The following is a 17,307-nucleotide window of genomic DNA, read 5'->3' as shown; positions in this document are numbered from 1 at the left end:
TTGAGGCAAGTGCCTCTTCATGTGTGATTCATTCCGAAGCAATAAGCTATAAAAGCAGGAAAAGTTCTATGTTGGTCACCATGGCAACTCCAGCACTCAGCACATTGCCTGGATCTTAAATAGGAGCTTGATAAATGTGTCATGAATGAACGGATAGTGCTACTAACCACCGCCTCTGCTTGTCCGGTGACACAGAACAGTTAATGAAAACATATGAAAGATTCCAGCACAGGAAGAGTGGGTTCAGTTCTGATGCCATCAAAAAAAGCCCCCTTCCTGAAAAAAATAAAAACAAAACAAAACAAAAACAGGAACAGGAAGGTGGGCGTTCTAAGATCAGAGGCACAATTGGCCAGAGAGGAAAGGCCCAGAGCTGGTGAGACAACTCAGCAAGTAAAGGTACCTACCACCAACTGTGTGGCCTCCAGGACTCACACGGTGGAAGGAGATGTCTTTTGACTATCACACTTAATAGCATGTTCACACATAAAAGCATGCTCTCATACACACACACACACACACACACACACACGATAGATAGATAGATAGATAGATAGATAGATAGATAGATAGATAGACAGATAGGAGGCAGGGAGAGAAGAGAAACCCAGAAAGACAAAATGGAGTGTAAAGAGAGGCTACGATACAAAGTCTTTACATTAATAATTAGACAGCATCCAAGTAGAATGTAGCCACCCTGGGCAAATGGTCACTCAATGCACATGGGAGGGGGAGAAAAGAGGGCAGCAGCCAGAGCTCTTTAGTAAGATCCTAAGCCAGTGTCAGAGGGCATGCACATAAGAAAGAAATGACCATTAATTTAAGGCCAGTGGGGCTTACACAGCCAGACTTTCTCTCATACAACCGGACACCTGTGCAAGCTTGAGTTGGCAAGTTTACTGAGAAGTGACTTAGGTTCAAAAGGATATACTTTCCTATTGCTGCGATAAAACACTATGACCAAGAAAACTTCTAGAAGAAAGAGTTTATTTGGATTTATGTTTCGAAGGGCTAGAGTCTGTGATAGCAAGCAAAGGCGTGGTGGCTGGAGGAGAAGGCTGAGGGCTCTCATATTGAACAGCAAGCACAAAACAGAGAGAGCGAATTCAAAGTGGCATGAGTCTTCAAACTTCTAAAGCCCGCCTCCGCTGACACACTTCCCCCAGCAAGGCCACACCCCCATAGACTCCCCAGTCAGCACCAGCAACTGGGAACCAAATAGTCAAATGCCCATTATGGGGCATTTTGGGGGACATCTGATTCAAACAACAACAGCCTTTGAGGCTGAAACAGGAGCACCGAGGCCAGTGTGGAATACCCCAGTGAGTCAGTAGATAATAGCCTTGCCCAGTTCTGTAGCCAGAGGGCAGGAAGCCAGCGCCAGAAGCCACTGTGTACAATGCAGGTAAATCTCCACAGCCATGGCAACTCTCCACTGTGTACAAATGGCATCATGTCGAGGGGATGGGTTTGGATTGAGGCAGCCCTGGTGGAGTCATTGTTCAGCTTCCATTAATCCCAAATGGATGTAAAGTTATCCATCTATACATCTAGGACAATAATAATGTCCCCTCTTATAATGAGTTCAAGAAGTACAAATGAAAAAGCATAAAGTACCTAGGAAAGTGCCTGGCGAAGGTGCTCAATAAATGTTACTTATAAGTATCAATACCTGGTGCACGCTTTTAATCCCAGCACTCGGGAGGCAGAGGCAGGCGGATCGCTGTGAGTTCAAGGCCAGCCTGGTCTACAAAGTGAGTCCAGGACAGCCAAGGCTACACAGAGAAACCTTGTCTTGAAAAAACAAAACAAAACAAAACAAAAAACAAAAAACAAAGTATCAATGATAAGTAACAATCACTTGTCCAATTTTGCAAGAAAGGATCCTTATGGATAGAGATAAATATTTAGGGTTCACTCCAAACCAGAGTGCAAGGGGATAAAGTCAAGGGATATCTGCTTAGAGAGGGTCTACCTCCAACTGTCCCCCCTCGGGTACAACGCCTGATTTGAATTTCCATCTTCACTAATAACTGTACTTTGGGTGGTCCAATGGAGAGTCTGTGTCCTACAGTAATGCCCTGAGCAAATCCTGAGCAGGCTCTGCACAAGGCAAATCTCCTTTCCTGGACGTGTTCTTAAATGCATGGGGATTTCCGACTTGAGAACTGTATAAACAATGTTGGCAAGAGCCCCGAGGCTTTGGAGGACTCTTCTGAATGTCCACGTCTATGATGAGTCTGTAAACGTTATCAGTTCTGGCTGCACTACAGGAGACTTGGTTGTCATAACAGCTTTAGGACTTCTTAGCCTCAAGTTTGTTGAACTCCTGACGCCCTGGTAGATGCACTTTAGGCATAACTATGTATTTTATGAAGCTGACACTAAATCTTTATGTACTTGTGAGAGCGGGTGTGGGCTTTTCTAGGGCACACACATGTATTTTACCCCATTACCAAAGAGTAGATGACTCATGAAAGGCTAAGAACCATTTCTGTGTATAAAGGGGCCCAAACAGTTAAGATGGCTTTGCCCTGTCTGACTAGGGTCTAATCACTAGCCCTGAGACAGCATGAGAGAGGTGTTGTCGTCCTGGAAGCAGGGAACCTGTAGCATATAGATAAGAACACATGCCTTTGGCACCAGATGTACGAGAGGCAAGTGACTGCTTTGTTTTTCCTTCATCCCTTCCCCTTTCCATCTATAAAATGGGATGACAGCACCTATGATGTATAATTGTGAGGTTGCAAGTAACTGCTCAGAACAATGGCTGCCTTGTGGTAATCAGTGATGTCAGCTGGCACCGTTATCTGCCAGGCAGTTTGAGCAGAAGGAAAAGCTGCAATGTTTTGGTATCGACTTCATTACTTTACACTCTGTTTTCCTTTGTGATAGAGACACTGGTGAAGATCATGTCACACAGGCACACAGCAGGTTGAGCTGTTCATATCTACAGATAAAACAAATCCCCATTGGCACAAATTGAATCTTGAGTGGATCCTAATTGAATAGATAACACTGACGTGCTTCACCCAAGCACCGCGTACTCTCCTCTCTGCACATTTCTTTGTGCTTTATTTTAGTTTTAATATCCACATGTTGTAGTGACATAGACCAGATACCCACTGGGTCCTTTCTATGTTCTAGACTTGGAACAAGGCAGCTACATAGCTGGGAATTAACGTCAAGTTTCTGGGATTTTAGCTGCCAATCAGCATCCACTCCTTCTTCCTGGAATGCCGTTGCCATTAGTAACTGCTTCGTACACACCAGTCCTCTCCCTAGCGCATGGCTCTTCTCTTTGAACTCACAAGGCAGTGTGTAAACAAGCACTAGCACTGGCCTCACACTCGCCTTTCCCTCCTCTCCTTTGTACGTCTAGTTTTGCCCAGTGTGGCATCTTGAAAGTCAGAGCAGGTCATCTCCACCCCCGGCGCAGCACTCAGTGGCGCTCGTACACTGCCGTGGATGCCTGGGCCAACGCACAAGAGTCCTCATTTTGCAGACCATTTCAGGAAGTTTAGGTCGTTTTTAGTTCAATAGGGGAAATTGAAAAACTCTATCAATCGGCTTCAGGTTCCTCTCAAGCTACAAGAGGAGGTGGAAGGTCAGAGGAAGCGCGCGCCACAAGCGTCTGTGATTTCCTATTAGTCAGGACAGGAGACGTGACTGAGCAGCTATGAGCATTTGCTGCTCTTTCAGAAGACCCAGGTTCAGTTTCCAGCACCCACATGGTGGCTCACAACTGTCCGCAACTCTAATTCCAGGGGACCCTCTTCTGACCTCTGCAAGCACCAGGCACACACATGGAGCACAAAAATACATGCAAACAAAACACTCATATACACAAAAGAAAAATAAAGCTTTTAAAAATACAAATTCTTACAGGGGAAAATTGAGGTTGAGTTGTGGAATTTAGGAGTTCAAATCATTTTCAGACAAAAGAAGAAGAAAGGCCCTTGTGGAACCAAACATGAGCCCTCTCATATTAGATGATAGTCTGGCAAAATTCATAACAATAGGACCATCTCTACTTTTGACAAGAGAGATTAAAATTTTTTCCTATTTTGCATCTAAATCCCATAATTGAGTTACAGTGTGGCAAGTAAGAATTGTGGATAAGAAAATCAATCTCTATCTCTCTGTCTCTCTTCCCCTTCCTCCATCCCTCCCTCCTCTGGCCTCCCCTCCCCTCCTCTCTTCTCTTTCTTTCATTGAGACCTATCAAAGAGAGTCTTCAAGTTCTCTACCCAGGTTTCTCCATCCTTGAATGCTTTCTTGGGCATTTGTAAATATAAAATCTTCAAGGAGGGGAAGGAATAGAAAAACAAGCATTCCTATGATCAATGTCAGTGTCACCTTCATAGGCCTTGATACGTACTGATGATAACAATAATAACCAGTGATAATCTTAGAAGCAGACAGTGATGCGGTGGTGCTAGTGGTGGGTGGTGGTGGTGGTGGTGGTGGTGGTGGTGGTGGTGGTGATGGCGGTGGTGGTGGTGATGGTGGTGGTGGTGGTTGGTGGTGATGGTGGTGGTGATGGTGGTGGTGGTAGTGGTGGTGATGGTGGTGGTGATGGTGATGGTGGTGGTGATGGTGGTGGTGGTGATGGTGGTGGTGGTGATGGTGGTGGTGGTGGTGATGGTGGTGGTGGTGATGGTGGTGGTGGAGGTGATGGTGGTGGTGATGGTGGTGGTGATGGTGGTGATGGTGGTGGTGGTGGTGATGGTGGTGATGATGGTGGTGATGGTGGTGGTGATGGTGGTGGTGGTGGTGGTGCATGTGCCTGGATGTGCTTTTTGTTTGTCTTGTTGCGTGAGATCTACTAAATACCCAAGACTATGCTGATGTTGCATCATCTTGAAGAGCGGTTTAACACTCATAAAGGAGATGTGCACTCTGCTCAAAGTTGCCCTAAAGGATGTTCAAGCAAATACTTCAAGAGAAGGATAAAAATCTCATTGTATATTCATGGTGAAAAGGCAGGGTAACCTGTTAACCTCAGTAAGATGCCAACTATGGGTGTTATGTTATTTTCATTCTTTTACTCATCGTGAAAAATACCAAGAGAAATGCCAATTTCCTTGCCAGCCTCATCACCAAAAGCCTCATGATAATAAACTTGGAAAAAAGTACCCAGGAACTTCCAGAATAAGGATGGGAAACCTCACAACACAGAATTGATAGAGGCATCTGGCATGGACTGGAAGTACATATTGCAATCCATTATTGAATAAGGAAGACACAGGGGCCAGCCAGGTAATCTTCACAGGACACAGTTAGGGGACACAGAGGCAAAATGAGAGCCATGTGCTGCCAAGTATTCTTTAACCCTTTGTCAGAGCCCCTTCAGTCTGCTTGACAACTCCCTCTCAAGTCAGGCTCACAAGTGAGAGGAAGAACACACTGACCCTGGCAGAGGGAGGGAATTGGCCACACTACCAGACACTCACAGTTACATAGCATTCTGTCATCTAATTTCCCACCCACTGAGACTGATGTCATCTTTCCTACTTCCCACAACAACTCTGTGACTTGGCAAAAATAAAATAAAATAAGAAAAAGAATCAGTAGCTTAAAATAAATAGGCTCACAGATATGAAAGGAGCTGTCCAAAGTCAGACGTGGGACAGACTGGGGATGGAGACTGGACCGTCTTAGGCAGAAACTCACAACTTCAAGGTATGTCTCTTCCCACAGCACCCCCTTACAGTGGGGATTCTGGCTGTACACGGGTCTCTGTTGACATGGGTGTGTTTTCACTGTCAGCATGAGGAGAACAGAAAGGCAGCAATCTCTGGAGCAGATGAGGGTCTGGTCTCATCATCTGAGGTGAACAATGACTTCTGCCTGGTAAGGACCACTGAAATCAGGAGTGGTGTGAACTTACTGACAGCCATTTAGCACCCGCTCACCAAGGGGCTGGCTTTAGTCTATGTGTAAGAGGAGGGCATGCATGTCCTAGGAGAAATGGAAAGGGAAGACACAGCCTTCACTGCCACAGTTACACTGGTCTCTGAGAGACCTCTGTGAAGGGAGGAATGAGTCCCACCTCCCTGGAAGAAATCAGACTCTCCTTGAGGTGAAAATCACATAGAACCAAGCACTGGGTGCAGGCTGCTGCCTCTCTTCGCTACAGCTGCCTCCCAGACTTAGAGACATGGTAGTAAAAGTCCTTACTGTGGGCCTTTCCCTACTACTGCATCTATTATAAACCCGCTTTTGTCGATTTCTCTCCTTGTGCTTTTAAAGATTTATTTCTTTTATTGTGTACATATGAATGTTTTGCTTGTGTGTGTATTATGTTTATCACATGCATGCCTGACACAGAGGTCAGAAGTGCACATCAGATCTCCCTCCCCCCATTGGAGTTGCAGAGCTACTACATGGGTGCTGGGAATTGAACCCAGGTCCTCCGTGAAAGCTCTTAACCACTGAGCCACCTTTCCAGGCCTGTCACTCTAAGTTTCTCATAACTCCAAATGCAAGTTGGTAAGTCCATTTCATCCACTCCACACATTTGTAGAGCTAGACTGACTTAGCTCCATTAGGTGACAGTCAGTGTGACATGCTTGGGTATGGAAGGGTAGACAAGGCAGACAGTGCTCTGCCCTTGTAGAGCTTTGTATAGTAGAACATTCTTCTCCTGTGAAGGTTCAAATAGTCGTCGGTACTCTGGGGTTTTCAAGCTGTGTTTCAATGACTCATTTCTGCCATTATTGCATAAGAGAAACTAAATATAATACATACATCAATGGGTACATCTATATGCAAATAAAACTTTATTTGTAAAAACAGCCAGTGGGCCAGACTTAGCCCACAGAAGCTCCTCACCACTTTCTAGGAGACAACGCATAAAAAGAAATAAGTAGTCACGCATCGTGTTAATTACTCTAAACATTAATCACTCTACTGAATTAATCATTCTACTGAGACCATAGAGTGAGCTCTGGGAACATGCTGTAGGGACAGCAAAGCAGAATTAAGGAAGGCTTCCAGAAGGAAGTGGGGTTCCAAAATAGCGAGGAGGATGATTGGGCCCAGCCTGATACCCGTGACCACCCTCTTGCCCCGAGGATGCTTTCTCTAGCCATGCCTCTTGAGAGCATGTCTCTACTCTGCATTGGCTTGTCCTGCCTCTCTTGTATGATCAATTCAGAGGCTCTCAGTTTGTTCACACAACAGGGACATCAACGTTTCCTTCAGGCTCTCATGGTCTAGACTCCTCTCCATCTATCAGCAGACTTGTAAAATCTGCTCAGAGAGAAAGTTCCACTTAAATAGGTACATCTTATGGGATGTAAATCATACTTCAAAACCATAAATAAAGCCAGCAGCTTGACCCACAGGATGACTATGCTGCCATGAAGGCAGCAGTGTCCAGAGCCTGAGAACCCTAACTTCATCTTTGTCTTTAAAAAAAAATTCTCACAGGTAAATTTGCAAGGAACATAAACTACAGCCACAAGCGAGACGCACACGCCAACAGGAAAATATGGATGATGAGAGGCAGGAAGAAACCATCGAAGTCTCATCTGTAAATACAGGGTGTAGTAGAATCAGACGCAATGGGCAAAATACTACATTGGATATGTTGAAAGACACAGATGATTGAATATGGAGAAAATAACAAGCAAATATTAAAAATTCATGTGGAAGAAATAAAATTAGGGGACTGAGGAGGTAGCTCAGGAGTGCTTCACAAAGAAGCATGATGATTAAGGTCAGATCCCCTCCACTTGCACACACACACACACACACACACACACACACACACACACCTGCACACATGCACGCATACTCCACTCAGAAATATGAAAAGAGCAATATCCTAGCAATGGATTAATAATCAGATAAGAATCTGTTGCATGCAACACCGGAAAGAACCGGCTATTTTGGAGTGCTAGGAGACGTAACAGGCTAATTGTCTAGAGAGAACTAGAGAATGGAAAAAGCCAAATAAAGAATCCGGTGCTGGGGCTGGAGAGTGGCTCCGTGGCTAAGAGCTCCTGAGGCCTTTGCAGATGAGCCCAGCTCACTTCCCAGCACCCATGCCCGGTTGTCACCTGTCACTCCTAGCTACAAGGGGATCAAAGCTCTGTCACTGCACCCATGTGCACACACAAATACATACGACTAAAAATAAAAATACAATATATTTGGGAGGAATCAAATGACAATGCAGACACACAGGCGCTGAAATACATAAAAAGCTGCAAAAGATACAAAGGGTGTGAGAAAGACGAGATGAGAAAGAGGCACTCTGCAAAAGCTCAGGACTAAGCTTCACTAGAATTTCTGGGTGAGTGAACACAAAGTCAGCCTGCTTCCAAGCAACGAGCTCTTCCCTGTTTACTCTACTTGGTCAAGGTAAAAAGAAAGCAATTCAACTGTTTTTACAGATCCTTGGCCTGTGAAAGAGCACTGAATTTTCATGCTATTATACAGTGGAGCTTCAAAAGCAAGAGACATCATGAGGAGCATTCTGTTCTGTTTGCATTTCCCTATCCACCAAACTCCCAGGTTTCTTTCTATAATATCACATCATTGGTTTTAGTAAAAAGATATGTTGAGACAAAAACAAAAACAAAAAAAAAGGCATATTGGAATCTTGGAGCTGGGGCCAGGCTGGAATCCCCAGACGCTCTCAACAGCTAGTGACAGGTGTGGAGGTAAAGCGGTCACATAAGGATGGGTTGTTAACAGGCAGCCCTGAGAGTCAGCCACACCAGCAAAGAAAGTTTATTAAAAACATCTTTCCAGACCTTGAAATGAAAGTGGATTTAGTAAATGACACACAAAGACAGATGACCCGAGGCTCCCCTCACAGGAAGGTAAGAATAGGCTCGGTTGACACTTAAGGGTCATTTACTAAAATGTCACCAGCATAGCACTGTGTATAGGACAAGGAGGGGAAGGCAAGAGTGTGCCTTTAGGTCACACAAATGAAAATGAGCTGCTTATGTTCTCTAAATGAGTCAATGATTCCTATACTCAGCTGTGCTCAACTCTGTGCAATTCTTTCCCCCCCCCCCCCCGACCCCCACCAGTGCGTTTCTTCTTAAGACAGAAGAAGCAAATGATACTTTTTTTCCATTTTAAAATAAATTGAACTTCATGCCATGAACGTTTTATTGTTCAGTGCTATTGAAGTTGTTTTTCTGAACACAGTTATAACCTATAAAGGAAAACGTTTCTTGGTTTAGTTGGTTCCGACAGCTCTCTCACAGGAAGCTGTTGACTTGCCAGCTAGCATCATCAGCCAGGTCTCAAGGCAGTGGGCTGAAAGTGTAGGATGGGCCTGCACTGCCAATAAGCTTGTTTAAGATACAAGTTCTGGGAGCCTGGAGAAGCGTGTCAGTTCATAAAGCACTTGCTGCCCAGGCATAAGGATCCGAGTTCAATCCCCCACAGCCCACATTTAAAAGGCTGGGTGTGGTGGCGAGCTCCTGCAATCCCAGCACTGGAGAGGATTCCTAGGGCTTACTGGCTAGCCAGCCCAACCAGGCCAGTGAGAACCTTAACTCAAACAACTAAGACAGAGTGAAGGAAATGACCAACATGGGCTTCTGGCCTCTCCCACATATATATCCACACTACTGCACACACACACACACACACACACACACACACACACACACACACACACACCACAGACTCCTGACTCCACATGGAGGGACTCAGATTCTGCAGGTTTAAGATGAAGCCTGGAATTCTGCCCTTTGCAGGTAACACAGGTAATGTGAGTTTTATCAGTGGGTCCATCATGCACCTCAGTCCTCTGTCTTAGGAGAAAGAGATCCCAAGTCCTTCCTCTTCTACGAACTTGAGAATCCTGGGAGCACCGGCTAGGCCAGCCTATAGGAGTGACCTCAGCTTCAAGGCTCTGGTTTGGTCTGGGTCTCCAAGATGACTCTGACCTGAAGCCATAATCAAGGAGAAGGACAGAGCGGAGCCACCCCAATCCCCAGGGCATCAAGTCAACTGCTGCTCAGCATGGCGGCTAAATGTGGATTGAAGACTATGTAAAGGAATTCTTGCAGATGCATGTGTATCTCTCTACCTTTTCCCTCTTCTCAAGAGCAGGGCGGCTCACCTTTCCGTAGTCGCCATGGTAATGGGCCATTTTCCCTCAGCCCTCAACTCCGGATTCAGTTTCAAGAGTGAGAAAGGATGGTGTGAGACAAAGAGAGGATGGTAAATGTTTTTATTTAGCTCCGAAGAGCAGGTGGTCAATATTGACCTGATTGCGCAAAGGACAGTGTGACGGCACCAAGGCCTTTGGAGGCAAAGAGCCCGGCTGACTGGTCAGAACCTGGGGGGTGGGAAAATTTACGTCAAGATTTTTGCTAGAACACAATTGAGTTGAGCTTGAAGCATCCTTCAGAGTAGTGCTTGGAAATTACTCCCTTAAAGACAGGGGTTATTATAGGTGACTGATCCTAATTATTAATAAGGCATAAAGTTGTGTCATCTCTATCTAATGTATGAACCACATACATGCATTTACACTTACGGATAGTCAATCAGAAGAGAAAGGAAATGCAAAATGTACCTCACTGAACATCTACTTGTCAAGAATCCCTCTTTCTGTGCAGTTCACAATGCTTACATCGCTCCAAAGAGTTAACTATATAGGTAGCTGGATAAACACCCTTTTCCCTCCAGACTTTTCTGTGACTTTGCAAACTAGTCAACATTGAGCACAAAGGCAGGCAGAGTCACACTGGAATGTTGTGACAAAACCGTCAGATGACATGGGACTCAACCTCCTCTGTTTGTGCCCAAACAGTGAACAGCAAAAGTGAATAGAACCCACATCTGAGCCAGCCTGGCCCAAGAGAGACTCGACACCCTGACTCCACAGTGCATGGCGTGGAATGAAGGCAACTGATAGAAAATGGCAGCAAACACTCTAAGAACAGCTCTTTGTTTGCTCTTCTTCGCCCTCTCTGGGGCCCTGGCGACACCAGCAATCTCATGCAAAAATAACGAAGGTGAAGCTGTGGACTGGTAGGTAAATGAACCGGGATGTTTGGCGTGTGTGAATAGAAAACAGGAGGATTACCTGTGATGACTCTAAGGAGAACTGGGCTTCCTCCCTTGAAAAGGAAAGACTGGGCTTGGGGGCTGGGTGGGATGGCAGGGTGCTTGCCTAACATGCATGAAATTCTAGGCTCAGTCCCAGCACCACATGAACTGGGCAGGATGGCACACATGTGAAATCTCAGCACGAGGGCTGGGAGTTCAAGGCCTTCTGTGGCAGCAAAGTGAGTTCTAGCCTAACCTGGCTTATATGAGAGCCTTTCTTAAATAAATCAATAGGTAAATTAATTAAATAAAAGAGAAAGGGACTTAAAGCCAGTGGGCTCAATCCCCAGGCAGATCTGCCTACCGAGTGTATGTGTTACCTGGAAAAAAACCAAGCAGCTTTGTGGAGCTATCGTGGAGTCATTGCTTTTGGGAGGACAAGGCCGTGAGGAATGGGCTGACAACTGTCACTTGGCAGTTTCCTTTCGTTTACCATGTGCCCTTCCTGAGCTACAAAGCTGGGAAAGCATATGGCTTTTTTCTAAACTGAGGCATACTTTCTTCTTATGGGGACAAGAAGGCCTTGATGGAGCCCAGCATTGTTTGGTTAGCCTTCATTCACAAGGCAGCCCAGGGAGCAGGCAGGCGCGCCTTGAAGGCTATTAGTATCCGTCACAGTGTCAAGGAGATGAACCTCACTATGTCACTGTGGAGAGAGCCTCCTTGGAGCTTTGGCCACTTTTCCGCTCTTTAACTCTGGTGTTTATGTCTGACTTGGAGGTTGACATCATTGTGTGACTCTCAAGCTAAAGAGCATCAATCAGTTCAGTCTTTTAGTATTGAGGAGCTCTGACTAGGTCCTGCCCTGAGTTTTAAAGACAGAGATACAAACAAAACACAGTTCCTACCCTTGAGACACTCAGATCTGTGGGGTGGATATAGGACATTAGGAAGCACACAGCACAGAAGGCTTCCTTGAAAAGGTATCTTTAAGCTAAGTTTTAAGAATAACTATGAAGTTGTTTTTAAAATAATCGGGAGACTAGCTGGGCGCAGTGGTTCACACCTTTCATCCCAGCACTCAGGAGGCAGATCCCTGAGTTGGAGGCCAGTCTGGTCTACGGAGTAAGTTCCAGGACAGCCAGGGCTACACAGAGAAACTGTGCCTCAGAAATCCAAACAACAACAATGACGATGATAAAAATATGCCATGACAGCTCAGGCAAATAGAGGATCAAAGAATTAGTGCAGAGTCAAGAGGCAGCATGGAAAGTTTGGCACTTGGAGTGGTATCATGTGCCAAAGTGTCTGCAGACAAAACCACCGTGGGAGGTGTAGGCCAGGTCATGAAGGACTTCCTGGGCTGTGCTTCGGGATTTGAACCTGATGCTGAAAGGAAGTGGGAACCAGGTTGAAATGCAATCCAACCTGCACGCCAATAGTGCAAACGAGAGACAAGAGAGAAGCAGTCTAGAGCCACAGAGGGGAAGGGCTTCCACCGTACCACAGAGAAAGCAATGTGTGGACCTGAGTTAAGAGGTGGTTAGGGCAAAGAGCAGGAAAAGAGCAGTTGGGAAAGATGGAAGGTGGGTGGGCAGCTGGGCAGGTGGCCTTTGAGAATATACAAGATGGATTGGCTTGGTGCAAAATACTATGAACATGGTTTCAAAAATGTGGAGCTGGAAGATTCTGAGCAGCCTTTAGTCCAGTCCTCTAACTCAACCTAGGGGTATAGGCTAGACACTGCCTACAGAAGTGGTCACCCAGGAAAAATGACTACAAGTAGCACTATCACCTAGTGATGGTGGCACAGTAACAGCCTTCGGGTACTCTGCTGGGGGGAGGGGTGCCAAGTTGTGTTTGACAGACTTTTTTTTTTGTCACAACTGAATGGGTATATTACTTAGCAATATAGAAAAGCATAGCTGCTTAGCAGAAAAGTTGCTGAGCTGTCACAAAGTCAGCCAGGTGTGAGGGCCTGGCTTTGTGAGCAAGAAGGCAGGCCACAGGAACAGAACCAAGCACAGAGGGCGATGCTCTTAGGCAGACTGCTGTGTTGTGATAGAGTATTTATTGTACTGTGTTTGGCTGAATGAGTCTCGTGGAACTAATCACAGGGCTCCATACTGTTGTAATGTATTTGGGCAGAGCAGGAGATTTTTAATTAGGGAGAATTTGCCCTTGGGAAACTCTTGACAAGGTCTAGGGAAAGTTTTGGTTTTCACAACTTTGGATCACTTATGCATCTAAAAAGTGGAGGGCCAGATATCCTACAGGACAGGTCAGCTCAGTAAAAATTAGTTTGATCACAATGGAACACAAGCACAAAGGAAAAGCCTGGGCTTGGTGACTCGAGGCTGGCTGAAATCTACATAGGCCCAATCACTTGTCCTCACTGTGAGATGTTCAGAGGAGATAGCAAACAGAAGACAACAGATACAGGAAGAAACAGCCTGATGGGAACACTTAATGAGCAAACCCTCAATCCAGAGCATTCTGGGAAACTGAGCCGAAGAATATTGCTGAGGACCAAGCCTCAAGAAAGGCCCCACCTCCTGCAAAGCCCACACCCAATTGACTAGTCCCAAGGAGACCAGGCACTAAGCACTGTGAGGGCTGCAAATCCAAGACTTCTCCAGTGCAGACCAAGTCACTGACCTTCTCTTTCCTGTGACCACCGAGACTATGGGGACAATTGAGAGAATCACTCTCGGGACACATGAGCTTTCATTTCAGGGACCCAGTCACCAGGCAGGCTAATGTCATAGAACACAGCACCCATACCAAGCTTGTCTTCCCTGGAGAAAAGCAAAAAGAAGCAATAGAGAAATAGGCAGAAGCCTTGAGTACTCCCTCTCCTTAGAGACCTCCTAGGAAACACTGTGAATGCTGTGCTGTGGTGTTTCACACAGAGTGACATCAGAGAATTAAATGGCAGTAATCCCTAACCATTTGCCATGTTAGGTTTACCTTTTATAAGTTACCCAGAATGCAAAGCAATGAGCATACAGAGTCCGGGCTGGATTACCTGTACCTGGACTCCACTATGCAAAGCTGGAGGAAGAGCCATCACCTGATGAACAGCAGCAGGAGTGTTTTGGGAAGGACCTTACAGCAGCTGTATGATGCATATACCTCTAAGGTACGTTACAGTGGAGATCGTGGAAAGTATGTAAACAGAATCTAGACCTTCTCTCTCTCTCTCTCTCTCTCTCTCTCTCTCTCTCTCTCTCTCTCTCTCTCTCTCTCACACACACACACACACACACACACACACACACACACTTACATCTTTAGAATATATACATACACACACACACACACATATATATATATATATATTTTGTTTTTGTTTTTGTTTTTTTACACACTTACCTAACCCCTAACTCCTAAAACTTAAGACTAGATCATTCCACTATGGAATACTATTCAGCTATTAAAAACAAGGAATTCCCGAAATTTGTGGATAAATGGATTGAGCTAGAAATGATCATAATGAGTGAGTTTACCCAGAAGCAGAAAGACTCAAATGGTATATACTCACTTATATCTGCATATTAGCCCAAGGGCCATGTCCCACGAAAGCCTTCACTTACCAGGAAACTGAGACAGAGGGGAGGACATTCTAGTGGGACTCTAGATGAGAGAATCATGGGAGAATGGCAAAGTAGAAGGATCCAGAGGGTCCTAGAAGCCTACAAGTAGAACATTATGATAGGCAGATTTGGGCCCAGGGGTCCCGCTCAAACTAAGGCACCAGCCAAGGACAATACAGGCGGTAAACTTTCAACCCCTACCCAGATCTAGACAATGGACAGAACACTCTCCACAGTAGAGTGGAGAGTGGGATATTACTTTCTCACATACTCTGGTGCCTCACCTTTGACCATGTCCCCTGGAGGGGGAGACCTGGTGGCACTCAGAGGAAGGACAGCAGGTTACCAAGAAGAGACTTGATACCCTATGAACATATACAGGGGGAGGTAATCCCCCTCAGGAACAGTCATAGGGGAGGGGAATAAGGGGAAAAATGGGAGGGAGGGAAGAATGGGAGGATACAAGGGATGGGATAACCATTGAGATGTAACAAGAATAAATTAATAAAGGAGAAAAAAATGAAAAAAAAAAAAAGACTAGATCATTCCAGACTAAGCTGGGACAACTGAATCAACCTGACCAAGGCTTTAAGAAATACATCTTCATAATCCACACCAATGCCAACTTGCTGATTCACTTTGCTAAAAACAAAACAAAACCACAAAGAATAATCCCCACTGTTGCATGCAAAAGAACACATGAACCAGACAAAAGCATCCCAGCAAGACAATTCTTTCTACAAAGAGGGTGTGCCTAGCCAACATACCTGGCCAAGATGGCTTCCATCTTTTATCCCTGACTAGACAATGACTGTGTCTCATCTCATTGGTGAGGGACTCAACTTCACAATCAGATGCAATTACTTAATCACCGCAAAGGGAACCAGGAAGGTTCGGGAAACATAAGTCCTTGATAGGCTAACTACCTTTACTTAAAACAAAACAAAACAAAAACAAAAATATCTCACTCTTTGGTACCAAGTGCTACAGCATCACTGTTGAAGATGTGAATTGGTTGTTTACTAAAGTCATAGGGCTGTCAGACCTCTGCCAAGTCACTCACCACTTATACCCTCTTACGCATCTAATGGCAGTGGGGTCGGAGCCCTCTCTCATCACGAGGCAATATAGCCCTCTGTGAGCATTACGCTGTGCTTATAGATGTTTGAATGAATGATTAGTGCTGGGGATTCAAGTAAAAGTCCCTCTGGGTCTCCTTTTCAATAATTTTCATCAGAGTAGGCAGGCAGCTAAGGCTTTAGCTTCAGAGGCCCAGCCCTGGTTTACCCAAGTAAAGATGACGCTTGCTACCTGGTCTTAGGTAATGAACTGACTGAAGACATAGGTTCATAGGCCTGCTGCCTCAGGGTGGCCAGCCTGCAGCATTTCAGGATCCACTTGTTTTACAGTGACTGCCTTCCAAGCAGAGCTGACAAGTAAATCCAAGCAGTAAGTGACACACAGCTCCACTCCACGAAAGCGTTCCCTAATGTAACCTGTGGCTGTGTTTAAAATGACTGTTCTTACACAATACTAGCTCCATTGCTGGGCTCTTTGCCTGTTAAATATTGCAACTCTCAGCACAAGCCTGCTTTAGCTTCCAGTGCTACTGATGAAGTCTACCTGGGCGCTCACTCGGGAGCTGGCACTGTGTGTGCTGATGCTCATCTTAGCCACCTGCCATCAAAAGCAAACTTGAAGCAAAAATCCCACAGTTAAAAAATGACTCCATAAGCTGTTTGGATACGCATGATGTGCCATGCCCTGTTTTAAGTGGTTTTTTTCAAAGTCATTTAATCTCAACAACAAGCCTGTTTTGAATAACTGGGCTATTGTGTAAAATGAAAACTAACTGGGTGGCTTCTGTTTCCAAGGTAATTGATGGGAACCTGGATCAGAACCCATTGGTGAGAAAATAAACCCTTGCATTGCTCTCCTCGCTGTTGCAGGGACTCCTGGAGCAGGGAAGAGAAAGAGATAGCTCTGTTGAGCCACGGTCACCACCTTAGCTGGGGTAGATGATCATTTGACTCTTAGGGTGGCAGATGCCAGCAGCGACCTGGGGTAGGCAAAAGCAGTTCAGGACAGAGGAAGGAGAAGATACTATACTTGCTCAGCAAAAACAAAACAAAACAAAACAAAAAAACAAGTGCAAGGGTCAAGTGTGAGCCACACCTATAGCCCTAACACTGAGGAGGATGGCTGAGCAGGAGGACCACCATGAATTGTGCTCAGGGCCTGTCTGAGACATAAGTGACTTCCAGGCCCATCTGGTTAGATAGATTCAAATCTTGCCCACCCTCACCCTAAAACTAAAGGTCAAATCTTGCCCACCCTCACCCTAAAACTAAAGGAAGCAAGGAATTAAAGAGTATGTGAGGAATAAGAGGGAGGTTGGGGTGCAGCATAAAGACAGTGGAAAAGCATTGGGTATTTGGGTAACACCCATGCACACGTGATGCTTTAAGCACTTGGCCAAGGAAGGAAAATGTCAGGAAAGGGGCTGTTTCCCGTATCTGATTGGCTCAGAAGAAGAAAAGGGACACAGCAAATGGCACGTACATGTGACTGCGTGTTCAGTGATGGGGAACTGTCTTCTCTGCCCTTTGACCTGGTATTGATCTTCTAATGATAGTGGGATGTAAGATCAGACCAGCTAATTTTGCATCACAAATGT

The 17,307-nt window shown here is 45.4% G+C and overlaps 2 protein-coding genes across 8 annotated transcripts in view; one reads left to right on the top strand and one right to left on the bottom strand.

Moving 5' to 3' along the window:
* Positions 1-17,307, bottom strand: part of LOC311582940 (uricase) — a 79,101-nt gene that overhangs the window by 23,105 nt on the left and 38,689 nt on the right. The window contains exon 1 of one of the 2 annotated variants that reach the window (XM_084756284.1): positions 10,100-10,159. The exons of the other annotated variant lie outside the window; for it this stretch is intronic. Within the exon in view, the coding sequence (XP_084612410.1) occupies positions 10,100-10,129 (30 nt within the window). The 5' untranslated portion in view covers positions 10,130-10,159. Of the gene's footprint in view, positions 1-10,099; positions 10,160-17,307 lie in introns of those variants that run through there. 2 annotated transcript variants of the gene reach the window in all.
* DNASE2B (deoxyribonuclease 2 beta) overlaps positions 1-17,307 on the top strand; it is a 103,066-nt gene that overhangs the window by 76,405 nt on the left and 9,354 nt on the right. For 5 of the 6 annotated variants that reach the window (XM_084756281.1, XM_084756279.1, XM_084756277.1 and 2 more), the window contains 2 exons: positions 10,796-11,016; positions 13,999-14,176. In XM_084756281.1, coding sequence (XP_084612407.1) covers positions 10,904-11,016; positions 13,999-14,176 — 291 coding nt within the window. In that variant the 5' untranslated portion in view covers positions 10,796-10,903. Of the gene's footprint in view, positions 1-7,437; positions 7,541-10,795; positions 11,017-13,998; positions 14,177-17,307 lie in introns of all 6 variants that reach the window. The other variant, XM_084756280.1, reaches the window with a different exon arrangement.

Source organism: Acomys minous (assembly GCF_964271855.1).
Source record: "Acomys minous genome assembly, chromosome: 14".
In the NCBI taxonomy this organism is placed as follows: Eukaryota; Metazoa; Chordata; class Mammalia; order Rodentia; family Muridae; genus Acomys; species Acomys minous.
The sequence above is the reverse complement of the archived record's forward strand: the minus strand, read 5'-3'. Positions and strand labels throughout refer to the sequence as shown.